Raw genomic sequence first — 14965 nt, 5'->3', positions numbered from 1 at the left:
AAAATGTATTGATATTAAAAAAAACAATTAGTGTGTATCAATGTTTTGGAAAATATCATAAATTTAATACATATCAACATTCAATTAACATACAAATTCGAATTTCTAGTTACTTGATATAATAACACTTAACATAATAAATTGGAAGGTCGGGCGAGATAACATATAATACATAACATACTGAAAGAAAATAACTAAACGAAAATATGTGAATTAAGTTATTTAATTTGTTAAATACGTAATAGAGACTAGCTTTAGTGTGATGAATTGTAATAATAAAAACAAAATTAATAGTTTGTGAACGACGAATATATTGTTTGAAACCTTTAACCATTAGAGTAAATGCGCATATAAGTTGTTATCAAAGCAGTTTAAAAATATGTATTCAGAAAGGAAATGGAAAACATTCTGCAGCTACTTCTAGGGTTAAATGTTTTAGATATTATGAAAATTAATTGATACATATTACTGCAAAAACTTTCGAGGAGGGAACTACAAGTCTTAAAGTGTGATTGTTTTAAAATAATATTAGTTACTATCAAAGGAAATTTATTATACTTTTCTTTACTTTATCTATTTGTAATAAAGTTATTTCTTTAGTTGTTTCAAGATACGCGGTGATATTATTTCCATTACAATTTCAACATAAAAAACGATTTTATAAAATTAGAATTAATAACTTAAATGAAGCGTACAATATTCTTTATTCCGGTATCCCTGACTATTTATTTTCTTTATATGTAGGACGCATAACAATAGCTTTCTATTATCATAACATATAAGTTAAAGTCTGTTCTTCAAAATAGATTCTCTAGAAATCTTACCGTGTTCAAGCCACCGTGGCTGAATTGTTTCTCGTTCAAGAATGAAAACGCAGCTCTTACTGCTGTAAAGATATAACTGGAAATTAAATCAACGTATTTTATAATGTACTGGCTTTTACTTTTACTGGTAAGGTTTCAGTAAACATCTCACATGGTTAATCACGAATTATTTTTAATTTGATTCAAAATTTCAATCTTTTGTCAAGAGAAAGAAATTAATTTTAATTTGAACAGGGCATATACACACACACATATATGTATTCAGCAATTTTATACTTACTCATTTGTAAGTAGATCAATTAAAAATATTTTAATAATCGTTTATGCTAAATTCAATTACTAAAGTTCAACTTAAAGATAAATACTACTGTGAAAATTGTGAAACACAGATCTTGTTATATCTTAATATCTGATGAAATGTTTACAAACCTTTCTTAATTTTCCAACAATTGGAAAGTGTTGATTATATTTAATTTTCAGAATAGGTTGAATACAATGAATTATTTGTTTTTAAAATGTCTAGAAAAATCAAATAACGCCAAGATAAAATTATCAAGACAAGTAGGTATAAATAACAAGATAAAAATAGTAAAAAAAAACCAACAAAACATAGTAATCAACATTGAGAACATACATTTATTGTTATTTTAAATTATGAAGTTTCAACATCCATGGAATATTTTGAACATGAAAAATTATGATATTTCAAAATCTGTTGTTTATTCGTTTCATATTGTTACCATCAAGACGTTGTTCCAAAAGTCTTTATTCATTTCTCACAAACTCTTAGAAAATTATTTTTTACAAATTAACACACATCTTAACAATACAAATCACAAAAAAAGTCTTCAAAGAAAAACAATAGTATATCGGGGAGAATTATGATGGAATAATGGGGATTATTTTATATCATTCTACTGCATTAACATAACAGTAGTTAAAAAAAACAGATACTTTCTACTGATCGCTCGCATATGTTAAAAGGAAGTACAGATTCAAAAATTTGAAATGTTTACTTTTACAAAACTATAGCATCCTGGTAGCTGCCATACAGGGCTGAAGAAACAGAGGTGGAAAGAACACCTATTAATATAACTGTCAAGACAATATAAACAAAATTCAAATTGAAGATTATAATTCTCTCCCTATTTTCGACATACTATCAATTGGAATTGTATCATCATAAAGAGAAGGTGCTTGGAAAATAATACCACAAGTCCCTACTACACAAGCAATTGTGAAGATCCAAAGAAAAAGACGATCCAGGACCATAGCAATATACTTCCAGTCTTCAACAACCTAAAAGTATATATGCATATAACGATAAGGGCTAGGATCAGTTTGTTGTATAAATGTATTATACACATACATATAAGAAATTAATAATATACATGTTCTAATTCTTAAACATTTATAAACATGCCATAGGAAAGAATATATAACTTGAATTATAACTGTTTTATAAATTAACCCATTATCCCCGAATTATGCGTTAAATATAACTATTTTATTTTGTTTGTTTGTTTTGGAATTTTGCACAAAGATACTGGGGGCTATGTGTGCTAGCCGTCCCTAATTTAGCAGTATAAGACTAGAGGAAAGGCAGCTCGTCATCACCACCCACCGCCAACTCTTGGGCTACTCTTTTACCAACGAATAATGTGATTGACAGTAACATTATAACGCCCCCGGCTGAAAGGGCGAGCATGTTTGGCGCGACCGGGATGCAAACCCGCGACCCTCATATTACGAGTCGCACGCCTTAACACGCTTGGCCATTCCGGGCCTAACTATTTTATAAATTAACCTATTATTCTCAAATTATGCGTCACAGCGTGTTTTTTAATTTTGACTATAAAGCAGAATTTTGTTTATAAAACACAATAGCGTTGTACATTTATTGATAAATAACCACTTTCCGTTTCACAGGAATATAAAATGACACATTATCAAAATTTCTTAAACTGGAGAGATTTCTTTTTATTTAGTGTTTTATAAGAATCACGAAATTAATCTATAGCAGCCTTTGTCCGATGAAGAAAAGAGCATCGGTGAAGCTCAATGCTCACGCATGTTTCTAATATTAACTAAATTAATGCACAGAAACAAAACGTAGAATTAATTATTAATATCTCATTCATGAAAAAAATGAAATTAAACTAATTATGACTGGACTTGAAGCAAAAAAACAGATTATAATACTAGATTTCAGCGAACGGAAATAATTTAAAGTGAACAATTTAATGCATAACTTGTTTACGGATTCTGTTGTTTCAGCGATGTCTGATAAAATGTAACAGATTTTGAAACTAGATACGCCCCAACAATCCTTATAAGCTACTTTACTGTACTTTTATTTAATAATATATATAAAAGTAAGTAATCTCTAATACCTTAGGCCCAAAAAGGCTAAGTGGTCAAGGCACTCGACTCGTGATCTGAAGGTCGCGGGTTTGAATCCCCCTCACACCAACCATGCTCGCCCTTTCAGCTGTGAGGGTGTTATAAAGTGATGGTAAAACCCACTATTCGTTGGTAAAAGAGTAGCCCAAGATTTGGCAATGGGTGATGATGATTAGCTGCCTTCCCTCTTGTCTTACACTGTTAAATTAGGGACGGCTAGAGCAGATAGCCCTCGTGTAGTTTTGTGTGAAATTGATAAAAACAAACAAACCAACTGACATGTTAAATTATCATACCTAGTAATTTTCGGACTGCTTCAAGAACTAATTTTCAGTTGCTGTTGTTTCTTTTACAAAAGAAAACAAAGAACAGAAATGATTTATACAACTACGATGAGCGAAACCTAATATGTTTCGGATTGTTTCAAGAATTATTTTGCAGTTGTTTTTTTTTCTTACAAAGAAAACAAAATCAAAGAGTACAAACAATTTATACAACTAGAATGAGTGATATCGCCTGATTACATAATTGCAACATTAATTTATAAAAATAGGAAGCTGAAAATGAAAAATACAGATACATATAGAAAGTTACAAGAAAAGTATTTAAATCACTCAATACGTTTTAGGTCTTTAAGTGTGTTTATCTCATAGCAAAGCCGCATCGAGCTACCTGCTCAGCCCACAGAAGGAAATCGAGCCACCTGATCGTAGTGTTGTAAATCCGTAGACTTACCGCTGTACTAGCGGGGGGCTTAGGTCTTTTACAAGACTAACTTCAAAGATAAAAATGTGTATTTTTTTCAATGTTAAGTAATGATTAAAACCATTCAACAGAATATATTAAGTAATAATATCGTGCCATGGTAACAAATAATTAAAATAGTTTATTTCAAAGCTAATGTTCACAGGAATGTAAATAGGAACAACAGATGTATATTTGAATTTTAGTTTCAACTTTTCATCTCTGTTTATTGCTCTTCTTGGTTATTAGACACAAACAAAATTTAACAAACATTCGAAAAACAAAAAACAATCATATTTAGCGAAAAAAAAAAAAATGTAACACCTGTAAATGTTGTGATGGATTTACTATCACATATCTATCTTAGTAACGATGTCTGTTTAAGTTAAATTTATATTTATAAATGTACATAATTTATACTATTAAATCAGTATTGCGAAATTCACTAAACTTAGGAAGATTCTCGAGTATAAGAATCAGCAATATATGTGTGTACGTAGACACTGGTGTATTCTTAGTGCAGGCTGAAATTTCTAGAAACTTGTTTGTTTTTTAATTTCGCACAAAGCTACTCGAGGGCTATCTGTGCTAGCCGTCCCTAATTTAGCAGTGTAAGATTAGAGGAAGGCAGCTAGTCATCGCCACCCACCGCCAACACTTGGGCTAATCTTTTACCAACGAATAGTGGGATTGACCGTCACATTATAACGCCCCCACGGCTGAAAGGGCGAGCATGTTTGGCGCGACGGGGATGCGAACCCGCGACCCTCAGATTACGAGTCGCACGCCTTACGCGCTTGGCCATGCCGGGCTCTTCTAGAAACTCTCCTCATGCCTATAAACGTAAGCAACACGACGCGCCAAGCGACAGTGTATATTATTTGAGTATATTATTTATATTATATAAAATATAAAATACCAATTTTATAGTTGGTACGCTCTAAGGTTAGGAAACTGTTACTCTGATTACAGTTCATTAATTGGGAACTTTAGATATTTGACCATGGTCATTTATAGCTTTTGAACATTACAAACCATTTAATTTCAGTGGATTCACATCGGACATTGATATTTTTACGAAGATATTACATACTTTCAACGGCGGAAAACTCACCAAAAATGCAGAGCTAGCTAGCTTCCCATTTAATTAATTCCACTCTATATCAACTCAAAATTCACTTCGCTCATACGAATCATTCATAAGATATCCAGTTACGGACCAAATAGATGATTAAGTATTATTTTTTAGTGAAAAAACAACTTTTGTATATAAAATCATTGATTATAACAACTGTTATTGTAAATTGTATTATTGATTGGGTAATAAAAATATTTGTATTAAAAAACTCTATGAATTTTATTGGCAAATACCATGAGCTGGATACATGTCATCATTTATTTAACTTCTCGTCCCCAAGTGGTTCAGCGGTATGTCTGGGATTCACTATGCTAAAAACCGGATTTTGATTGCCATGGTGGGCAAAGCACAGATAGCTCCAATAGGTAAAGTTCGCAACTGTAATATGAGACTTTAACACGTACTGAATGTACTATATGAGTACAAAGAAGAACTATATATATATATTTGAATTATTTAAAATAATGGGTATTTTATGTGCACATAATATCCTAAATTATGTGCTTTTATCTATTATTATTAACAGTGAGGCTTTCATGAATATGATGGAAAAACAAATATTTTCATTGAGGTACTTACAATGGAATAAGTTCTGTTAGTTTTTAAATAGCAATTACTTGATGAAAGATGATGAACTATATAAAAGATTCTCAAAAATTTTACAAACTCAATGAACATTGAATATACTTACACTTTCCTCTTCATCTGCTTTTCTAATGTGTTCAGCAATGTAGAGTATACTATCAATTGCTCGATTAACTTCGGGATGATACTGCCTGTGGGAATGATATATTCTATGTGCAAAAATATTTGCTTCTTGCATGGAATCGTCAGGGCTTCCATGTTCCTGGTAAGCAAATGACTCAGTTGGGACTGGATCTCTACTGGAACGTGGCATTTGGAGAAAAGAGTCTCTTCTGACTTCTACTCCATTGCAGCTTCTAGAAAAAGAAGTTGGTTGTTCCCCTTGTTCATCTTGTGATGTGAGAAGTGGTCTACGCATGAGCAATAAACGTGGCATAATATGAATGAATACTCTTCTGACCCAGGGAGACATACTGTGAGTGGAGGGTGATCGGAAGTGGACATTAAGGACTCCAACCGTAACAGATATCGACAATGTCACTAATATCATGGTGAAGAGTAGATATTTTCCTAAAAGAGGAACTGCCAATGATGTGGGCGGGATGATCTCAGCCAATAGAAGAAAGAACACTGTTAAGGACACTAGTATTGACATACACAAAGAAACCTTTTCTCCACTATCTGAAGGCAAGTAGAATACCAAAACAGTCAAAAATGAGATGCCTACACATGGGATTATCAAGTTAACAGTGTAAAATAAAGTTTTCCTTCGCATTGTGACGTTGAACGTAATGTCTGGATATGGTTCAGGGCAGCAGTCGTAGAATTCCAGATTGTATTTTGCTGGTACAAGAAGAACGTCCCACTCAACACTTTTGTAAAATTCTGTCAAGTCTATACCGATTGGAACATCGTTTGAGCCTGGTTGTTGCTTGAAGTGACTGAGGTCAACCTGCATTAGAAGTTCATGTGAACGATTACTCAAAATACAAATAGTAGCTTTAGTGATGGTTTGATTATACGTATTCAAATAATTCATAGTAAGCTTAACATAGTTTGAAATATTAACGTAAGTGTGACAACCATAACCAAAATCAATAACCCACAGCTTAATGAACTATCTTCGTACGTATTTATATATTATTTTACACACTGAAATGCTTGATTTGATTTAATAAATACACAAGAAAAAACAATAGCAAATTAATAAAACTTTATATGTACGGAAATATTTAAAACAATATATAAAAGCAAAAGAAATAAACTCGTTATTAATATAATAGTGAAAGAGCTGGTAACCACAAACTTTGAAAATTTGTATATAAACGAAGTGAACAGTTATTTTTGATCATGTGTTAAAATATTAAAAATAAGAATATATGTTCATAGGTTTTTCTTTCAAAAATTCAAATACTTCTTGTAGATTTAACATTATACAAAGTGCAACTTTAATTTTCCAAAACAGTCGAAAATTCCTCAATCCAACTTCCACACGTTATCTCCTGATCTCTTTTCAACTGTTGTCTGAAGTTTCAAGTTACGAACATCGTGTACATAGATAAGCATTTTGAATTTACTAAACCTTTCTAACCTTAATATATAAAAACATTTCTAGATCGATAAGTAGATCTATTTTCTGTTGCCGTATAAAAAGTCCAGATAGTTTACGACATTTAAAATGAATCAACAACTATTTGTAATTTGAGGATCGTATTTATAATTAAATGTTTAAAATTCAGCAATCTTTGCACTTTTTGTTTACAATTTCTGAACGGTTGAACTCTTTTTGTTGATTTTTTACCGAACCTAGAATGATTAAACATTATTTTAAAATGGATGAAATAGGTAAAAGTTTATAAAATCGTTTTGTAGTATTCGTGTTTCACCAGTAAGTTTCATACTTTGGTAGAATTCAGAGCATTTTATTTGTGCATGCGTAACAACTATTTTAGATATATAGTTGTGTAAGTAAAACACTTTCAGTGTTTTAATGCACACTATAACATACATTTTGGAAACATCAAACCATTCACGTAAACACAAAGGAGACCTGAATATAACTAGTGAATTTTCCTAATCAAATGAAAGCGTTCAATATTGTATAACAATTCTGAATAACATGCTTTAACCCCACAACTATATTAGGGTTGATGACTAGAGTTTTTGACTCCAGCATATGTTGACCAAATCTTCAGTTTGTACCATATCTAGCGCATATAAGCGTTTAAACTTAGATTTTTACTGGTCAGTGTATATGATAACTTAGATTCATAAAAGTAGTGAGGTAGATATTGCTTTTACCTCATCACATGTCACAGGGAGACTTGTATAGATCTCACATTTTTCACTATAACAACATTTTTAGTCTGTAATATAAATTTGGCAAGTGTTATATCGCACTAGTACCTTAAATGATGTATTATATTTCCATTGTAACAAGCATGAAAACAAGTTTTTAGTACATTCTCGAACTCTATCAAAGCAGTTAAAATAAGTTAAAACCAGATTAAAAAAAATGAAATACTCTAATTTCTTTTAACTCTGGTTTTAGCTGCTTTTAATTATTTTGTTTTAGTCTTCAAGACATTTCTTATGTTTATAATTACTTGGTCTCTAATTTACTGTTTCTTCTTTTCACAATTTGCGGTTTATATTGAATAAACCTAGACAGAAAATAATAACAATAATAGACGATTTGACCCTGTGACTTCCACACCTCTAATCCGTCGTACGTCCATGACCCAAACTTCATCAAACAGGACTGTTCATCGAAAGGAAAGTATTCCACATCAATTTCACACGTGCTTTTGTACATCGCTGGCGGTTTCCATACTATTTCGCCAGTATGATAGACAGTAGCCTTGGTCATTAAGGTCACTTCGTAGTTGCCGTCATAACTAGAATGACAGTGTTAAATTATCTGTAAGTGATTTCTACATATGACTTCCTTATGTAAACTGTTCTTATTAACAATTTAGTATATTTTTATCCAACAATTACAACAATATGTTAATATTTTTGACAAAGTTTTCGATTCGGTTTTAGAAATCTTCGCACTAAAACTTTGAGATACTTACTTTTACTTCTATGTTTTATCACTTTTGTTCATGTTATTTATTTAGATTGTTTTCTATAACCTGAAACTGTAACACTGAACTATAGATATGATACGCTTAGCAATATTAAATTTCGTAAGCGTATCAATGAAAGATTTTGAGGCTTAAATTTAGGTAGTTAAAAAGGAAGAAAGTACTTGTTGAATAACACAATGTCAGGCAGCCATATGTCCTCTGCTGGAATGTGTATCATCTCCACTCCACCATATTCATCTGGGTTCCATTGCAAGTTGTAATCATGCCAAGTCTGAAATGGAGATCTTCAACCTTGTAAAGTAATTAGAATCTTCCATATCCATAAATAAAATAGTAAAATATCTAACTTACTACATTAATCGGAATAAAAGGTCAAGTTATTTTGATTACCTATGACGGTAATGTCACATATGTTTGTAAAATGTACTAAGTAATTGTCTTTCACGCCAAAAGTGGGTACCTGATTCGTTATTTCATAACAGCAATAAAGCATTAACATGATAATCATTTCAAATAATGACAATTAAGATTAATAAATCTTATAAGTTTCCCTTACATTGTATATATTTTACCATGCAGTTTACCTTTCCATTGTATTGAGTTTGGAGATAATAGTAAATTTAATATGATTAATTACTATATTACTGGATATTACTTGTAAATAAATTTATATTCCACACTTCGGGTACTAATCTGCCGCAGTATTCAGGAAATTACAAGGAAGGAGTCTAAAGGGTAATATGTGATGAAATTCTGTTGGTGGGCTGATATAATATCCACTTGTTTCACTTGTACGGACATAAATTATACAACTATTTGAAGCTTATGAACGTTGAGTGAGCATGTTATGAGTAGGTGGATGTAGAAAGCTTCTTTTATCTTTTTCGTATATCTATATCTCATTATTTTAGAATTATTTCCATTTCATTACATTCTCTTTTACAGAAAGATCTGTATTATTTTCTTCCTAATATGTTTCTGAGTTCTAACTTTTGTTGGTCTTTTGACATCACCAGCATATTGGAGTCCACACTCACAATGGATGTTTTAAGTTGTGTTTCGTTATTAAATGATTAAATGATGTTTTGTTTTGTATTGGAATTCAGATTCATCAGAGATGTTGTAAATGGTGTTTAGTTTCGTATTGAGTCTTTGAAAAATTCGGTGTGCTCTAATTGTGATAGTAGTTTTTTTAGTTTCATGTGTCTTAGCATATCCTCCATATGTTTCCAAAGAAAACTCTGATATAGGTTAACATGAGGATTGTATTTGTAATTTTCTTCCTTTTTATGTTCTTTACAAAGTGTTCACTGTATCTATTGTCAGGATGGTGTATTTCTAATCTGTCTTTTCGAAATATTTTATTCGTCATTCTCAAAATTAGACAAAATGTAGGGTTTTATTTTTATCCCGTTGGTGTGGTTTGCTCTGTATTTTAAATACTTACCAATAATTGTAATTTCTTGTTAGCTCCAATGATGCATTATATAACTTAGGTGTTTTGGTAACAATCATTTAGGAACAGTGTTTGTTGTTTTTTACAATTCTAATTATAAGCTGGATTGCTAGATACCGCCTATTCAGATAGTTTAAGATTTACAAAATATTGTTTAGAGTACATGTCATTGTTACGAAAATATCATTAACACATCTGAGGCAAATCCTGTAGAATAGTGGTTATTGAGTATTGATGAGGGAAATGAGTTCATGCTGATAGAGTTTAACTTCATGTTTGGTTTAAGTTGTTTTGACATGACTGATTGTGGGCTCTGTTGTGGTAGAGATTATAATATTGGTGTGTTTTTTGAGAGCTCTTTTATTTTCAAGTTATTGACGGAGTACCTGTAGAATTTCAATGGTTACTAACTCAAAGAATAAGATGGATATATCGAAGTTGGTCTTTGTGATTTCTGGAGCAATTGTGACTATTTTATAGCCTCGTCAAAGTGGTTTGGTTTATCTTTAGTAGTCCATGATGTTAAAAGAAACCATATAAAGAATGGGTAATACTTACCAAATGGGATATGAGCCACATACACGAAAAAAGAAAGATAAGTGGATTGTTTTATATCCACTAAACTGAAATTCTCGCTAAACTTGAACACACGTTCATAAAACCATTGAAATAACATTTGGATTCAAGTACTAACAGTAAAACAATTAATGAGTCAGTAGCACACAAGCCTTTCCAACAGGAAGTCTGAGGATCGGAACATATGCCATTTCACAACTTATATTATTTATTCTCGAGTTTTTCTAAAGGTGGTAACACAGTAGTAGTTGAAGCATAGGATTTAATCACGTAAATATTTAGCAATAGTAATAAAAATACCCAATTACTAATAATAACATTGCTTTCGTTTGTTTTGGAGAAAGCTACATGAGGGCAATATGTTTTAGCCGTTCCTAATCTCGACTAGAGATAAGGCATCTAGTCAAATTCGCCCACCGCTAATAATCTTTTACCAAAAAATAGTGGGATTGTCTGTTACATTGTAACGTCTCCACAGCTGAAAGGGCAAGCATGTATGTGACCCTTAGATTGCGAGTTAAGTGCTTTAACCACCAACTCATGCCATCCCCGTAATATTATAGTCTAATATCCAACATAATAGTATTTTTATCGATTTCAACCATATTTCGATTTATTTCAAATAATAATTTCCTATAACAAAAGATTTACTCAAAGAAATTCAGCCAAACATAATTGACATTTAAAAAAATTAAAAACACCTACAAAAATATTAAGATCCGTAAGCATCAAAGGAACCAAGAATCCAGCATCTGAACATTTTAATTAACGACAATTCGTAAATACTTAGGCCTACTGTTTATACGAATGGTTTACGGTATTTTAAAACAAAGATATTTTCGGTTATTAAAACTACTTCCTCCATCATCAGTCGTAACTAACCTGATGAATTTAATTATGTACTGTTACCCTATAACCAGTTTTCACTTTAACAATATTCTGCGGAGGATAATATGGTCATTCTTAAGCCATCCTTGGACGTTGGGTTCCAAGACAACAGTGAAGCTGTCCAAAGACAGAAACGTGTATTGAAATTGTATCGGGGTACGTGACAGATGTCAGATTCTTGATCAACAACAATAGAAAGTACATTTAAAATTCAATAAAATAAACAGAAAATATGTATTTTCGACGTGAGACAGGTGTGTCCTAGTTTTTTTTTTGTAATTGTGTTACTCTTTTGTTGCCTCCTCCCTCCAGTGACACAGCTGAACGTCTGCGGACTTACAATGCCAGAAACACGTTCTCGATACTCGGGGTGAGCAGAGCACGGATACTCCATCGTGTAGCTTTTGGTTTAACTTCCAATAAACATAACATACTCTTTTGTACTAAAAAAATATAAAATATAACAGAACTTTTATGTCAAGCATTTTAGTAGGACAGCGGAAATTTTATGGACTTACAATATCTGAGGTTCCATACTCTAAAGCAAACATTAATTTTAGGATTAACAATAAGCTCATTATATAGAAATTCAACTCATTTCTCTTTCCTCGAATGAATTATAACATGTTACGTTTTTGTATATATTTAATCTAAGATAAAATTCTTAAGTGTGTTGACCCCCGCTAGTACAGCGGTATGTCTCCGGATTTACAACGCTAAAATCAGGGGTTGGAGTTCCGTCGGTGGGCTAATAAGATAGCCCTTTGTGGCTTTGCTATAAGAAAAAAAAACATTCAAGCGTGTTTATTTTAATATATGTTAATTATCTTCAAATAGATATAAACAATATTATAAAGGAGGAAAGAAATCTTGAATGAAACACTGTTTATTACTACATTTACTTAGACAAACGCGACGTTGCTTTAAACATATAATTACAGGTGTATTTGCTGCAAATGTGTTCATTTCAATTATAAATATTTTGATTTTACAATGTGGCTATCTGTTTATTCTTTTGGTTCTCCTACTTTAAGGTATTGTAAAGAAGAACCTTTACACTTTGGCATTTTGTTAACGATGTTTCAAGAGTCTTTAATCCACCTTCTTTGTGGTCTTTGCTCTATTACTATAACTGTCAAATATTTTTGCTATGCATTTGGTGGTAACTTTAGAAGATGTTCAACTTCATTTACAGATATGGTATTGAACATATTTCTTACGTTCTTTTACCCCACCCTTTCTAGTTTCGTCTTCCTAACAGCTTTTCATGTGCAGTTTGCTTTAATAACAATTAATCCTTGTAGAATATTTCTTTGTTTATATTTTACTGGTATCAGAGTTTATTTAGTTTTTAGTGGTATGTGTTTCTACTTTAGGAAAGGCGATAACTGGTATGAACTTCTGCTTATTTGGCAAAATCGAGATTAGTTACATATCAACCTTTCGGTTTGATGACACGACTGATCTAATATATTTAAACTCTACAGTAGTTTTGAGTAACATTTTTCTTATTCATGAAAAGTATTTCTGGCTCCAATTATCACAATGGTATTTTGGCAGACTTACAACGCTAAAAACTTGCTTTCTATACCAGTGATGGGCAGAGCACAAATATCCCTTTGTTTGTACATTATTACAAACAACAAGAAGAATTTCTGTATTTAATGAATCCTCATACCATAGCCTAGAAAGTGTTTGTTGAGAAAGTCAAATTACAATTGCTGATAATACGTAATTTTTTTAAAAACCGGATATTACAGAAAAACGCTCTGTTAATACTCCATGTGTTCTGACTTTTAATGTAGAATACTTTGGTTGAAGTGACGATATGTTTTGATACACTTTCTCTTTCAAAAGGGTCTCGGCATGGCCAGGTGGTTAAGGCACTCGACTAGTAATTTGAGGGTCGAGAGTTCAAATCCCCGTCACACCAAATATGCTTGCCTTTTCAGCCGTGGGGTCTTTATAGTGTGACGTTCAATCCCACTATTGGTTGGTAAAAGATTATTTCAAGAGTTGACGATGGGTGGTGATGACTAGCGGCCTTCTCTCTAGTCTTACACTTCTAAATTAGGGACGGCTACCGCAGACAGCACTCGTGTAGCTTTGAGCGAAATTCAAAACAAACCAAACAAACAAAATCTTTAAAAACTTTCTGTTATCTTTATCATTTCACTCACTCAAAGGCTTTCTCTTGATCTAATCTGTTTGTTTTCCGTTTTGTTTTTCAAAGTAATAAATAATCCACCAAATGTTTGTTTGGTCCGTTAGAGTTGAACCAGATCACATTAGTCAGTACTTTCAAGGGTCCGTGATTACCACAGTGGCACGAAGAAATAATCCAACCACAATATTTCGCCCTACTCAACAATTGCATTACTTAATCTGTTTTCACCTGTTATGACATTGACGTGGGGATTTACTGTCAATTACATCTGATGGAAACAAATTAATAGAGGAATACTTGGCCCTTTTAAGGATTTCATTTGTAAGAAGGAGAAACATGAACAGAAAAGACAAAAAGAGGATCATTATTTCTACAGATTTGTTTTTTGTAACTTACTCAATTTTACACAATAACAACAACAAATTCACTTAATGGTAAATGATAACAAGATAAAACATTTCTTCACGACGTAAGACGAGATATTTCTAGTTCTTGGAATCGCGTTAGTTATTCGTTGCTCCGCTCACCAACAGGAAGTAAAGCTAATTTTGATAAAAAAGTGTGTGTCTTTTTATATCACATTTTAATATAATTGTCCCCTTTATGCTGTCTTTATACTTACTTCTTGGGTAAGCAAGCACATTATGCTACTATAATACCTGGTATGCAAACAATGATTTTTAAGCATCAGGAAAAATTCATTGATGGTGAAGCATGCAATACATTTCGACATTACATTTTTCTGTCTGTTCGGAAAATGTAAAATGTGAACTTACGGAACAGTGACTTACTCTAAGTTTTGTCTCTTCAGCAAGAAACAAGCCCGGCATGGCCACGTGGTTAAGGCACACGACTCATAATCCGAGGGTCTCGGGTTCGAATCCCCGTCGCACCAAACATTCTTGCCCTTTCAGCCGTGGGAGCGTTATAATGTTCAATCCCACTATTCGTTGGTAAAAGAGTAGCCCAAGAGTTGGCGGTGGGCGGTAATGACTAGATGCCTTCCCTCTAGCCTTACACTACTAAATTAGGAACGGCTAGCGCAGATAGTTCTCGTGTAGCTTAGTGCGAAATTCAGAAGAAATCAACAAG

General features: G+C 32.3%; 1 protein-coding gene across 1 annotated transcript in view; it reads right to left on the bottom strand.

The window, feature by feature from the left end:
• Positions 1-1397: 1397 nt before the first annotated feature.
• Positions 1398-14965, bottom strand: part of LOC143249729 (acetylcholine receptor subunit alpha-like) — a 30484-nt gene continuing 16916 nt past the window's right edge. The window contains exons 3-6 of the mRNA XM_076500047.1: positions 8948-9057; positions 8411-8591; positions 5801-6646; positions 1398-2123 (exon numbers count right to left, since the gene is read on the bottom strand). Coding sequence (XP_076356162.1) covers positions 1956-2123; positions 5801-6646; positions 8411-8591; positions 8948-9057 — 1305 coding nt within the window. The 3' untranslated portion in view covers positions 1398-1955. The remainder of the gene's footprint in view (positions 2124-5800; positions 6647-8410; positions 8592-8947; positions 9058-14965) is intronic.

The sequence above is a fragment of the Tachypleus tridentatus genome, chromosome 4, assembly GCF_004210375.1.
Source record: "Tachypleus tridentatus isolate NWPU-2018 chromosome 4, ASM421037v1, whole genome shotgun sequence".
Taxonomy (NCBI): domain Eukaryota; kingdom Metazoa; phylum Arthropoda; class Merostomata; order Xiphosura; family Limulidae; genus Tachypleus; species Tachypleus tridentatus.
This window is presented reverse-complemented; position numbering and strand designations above follow the sequence as displayed.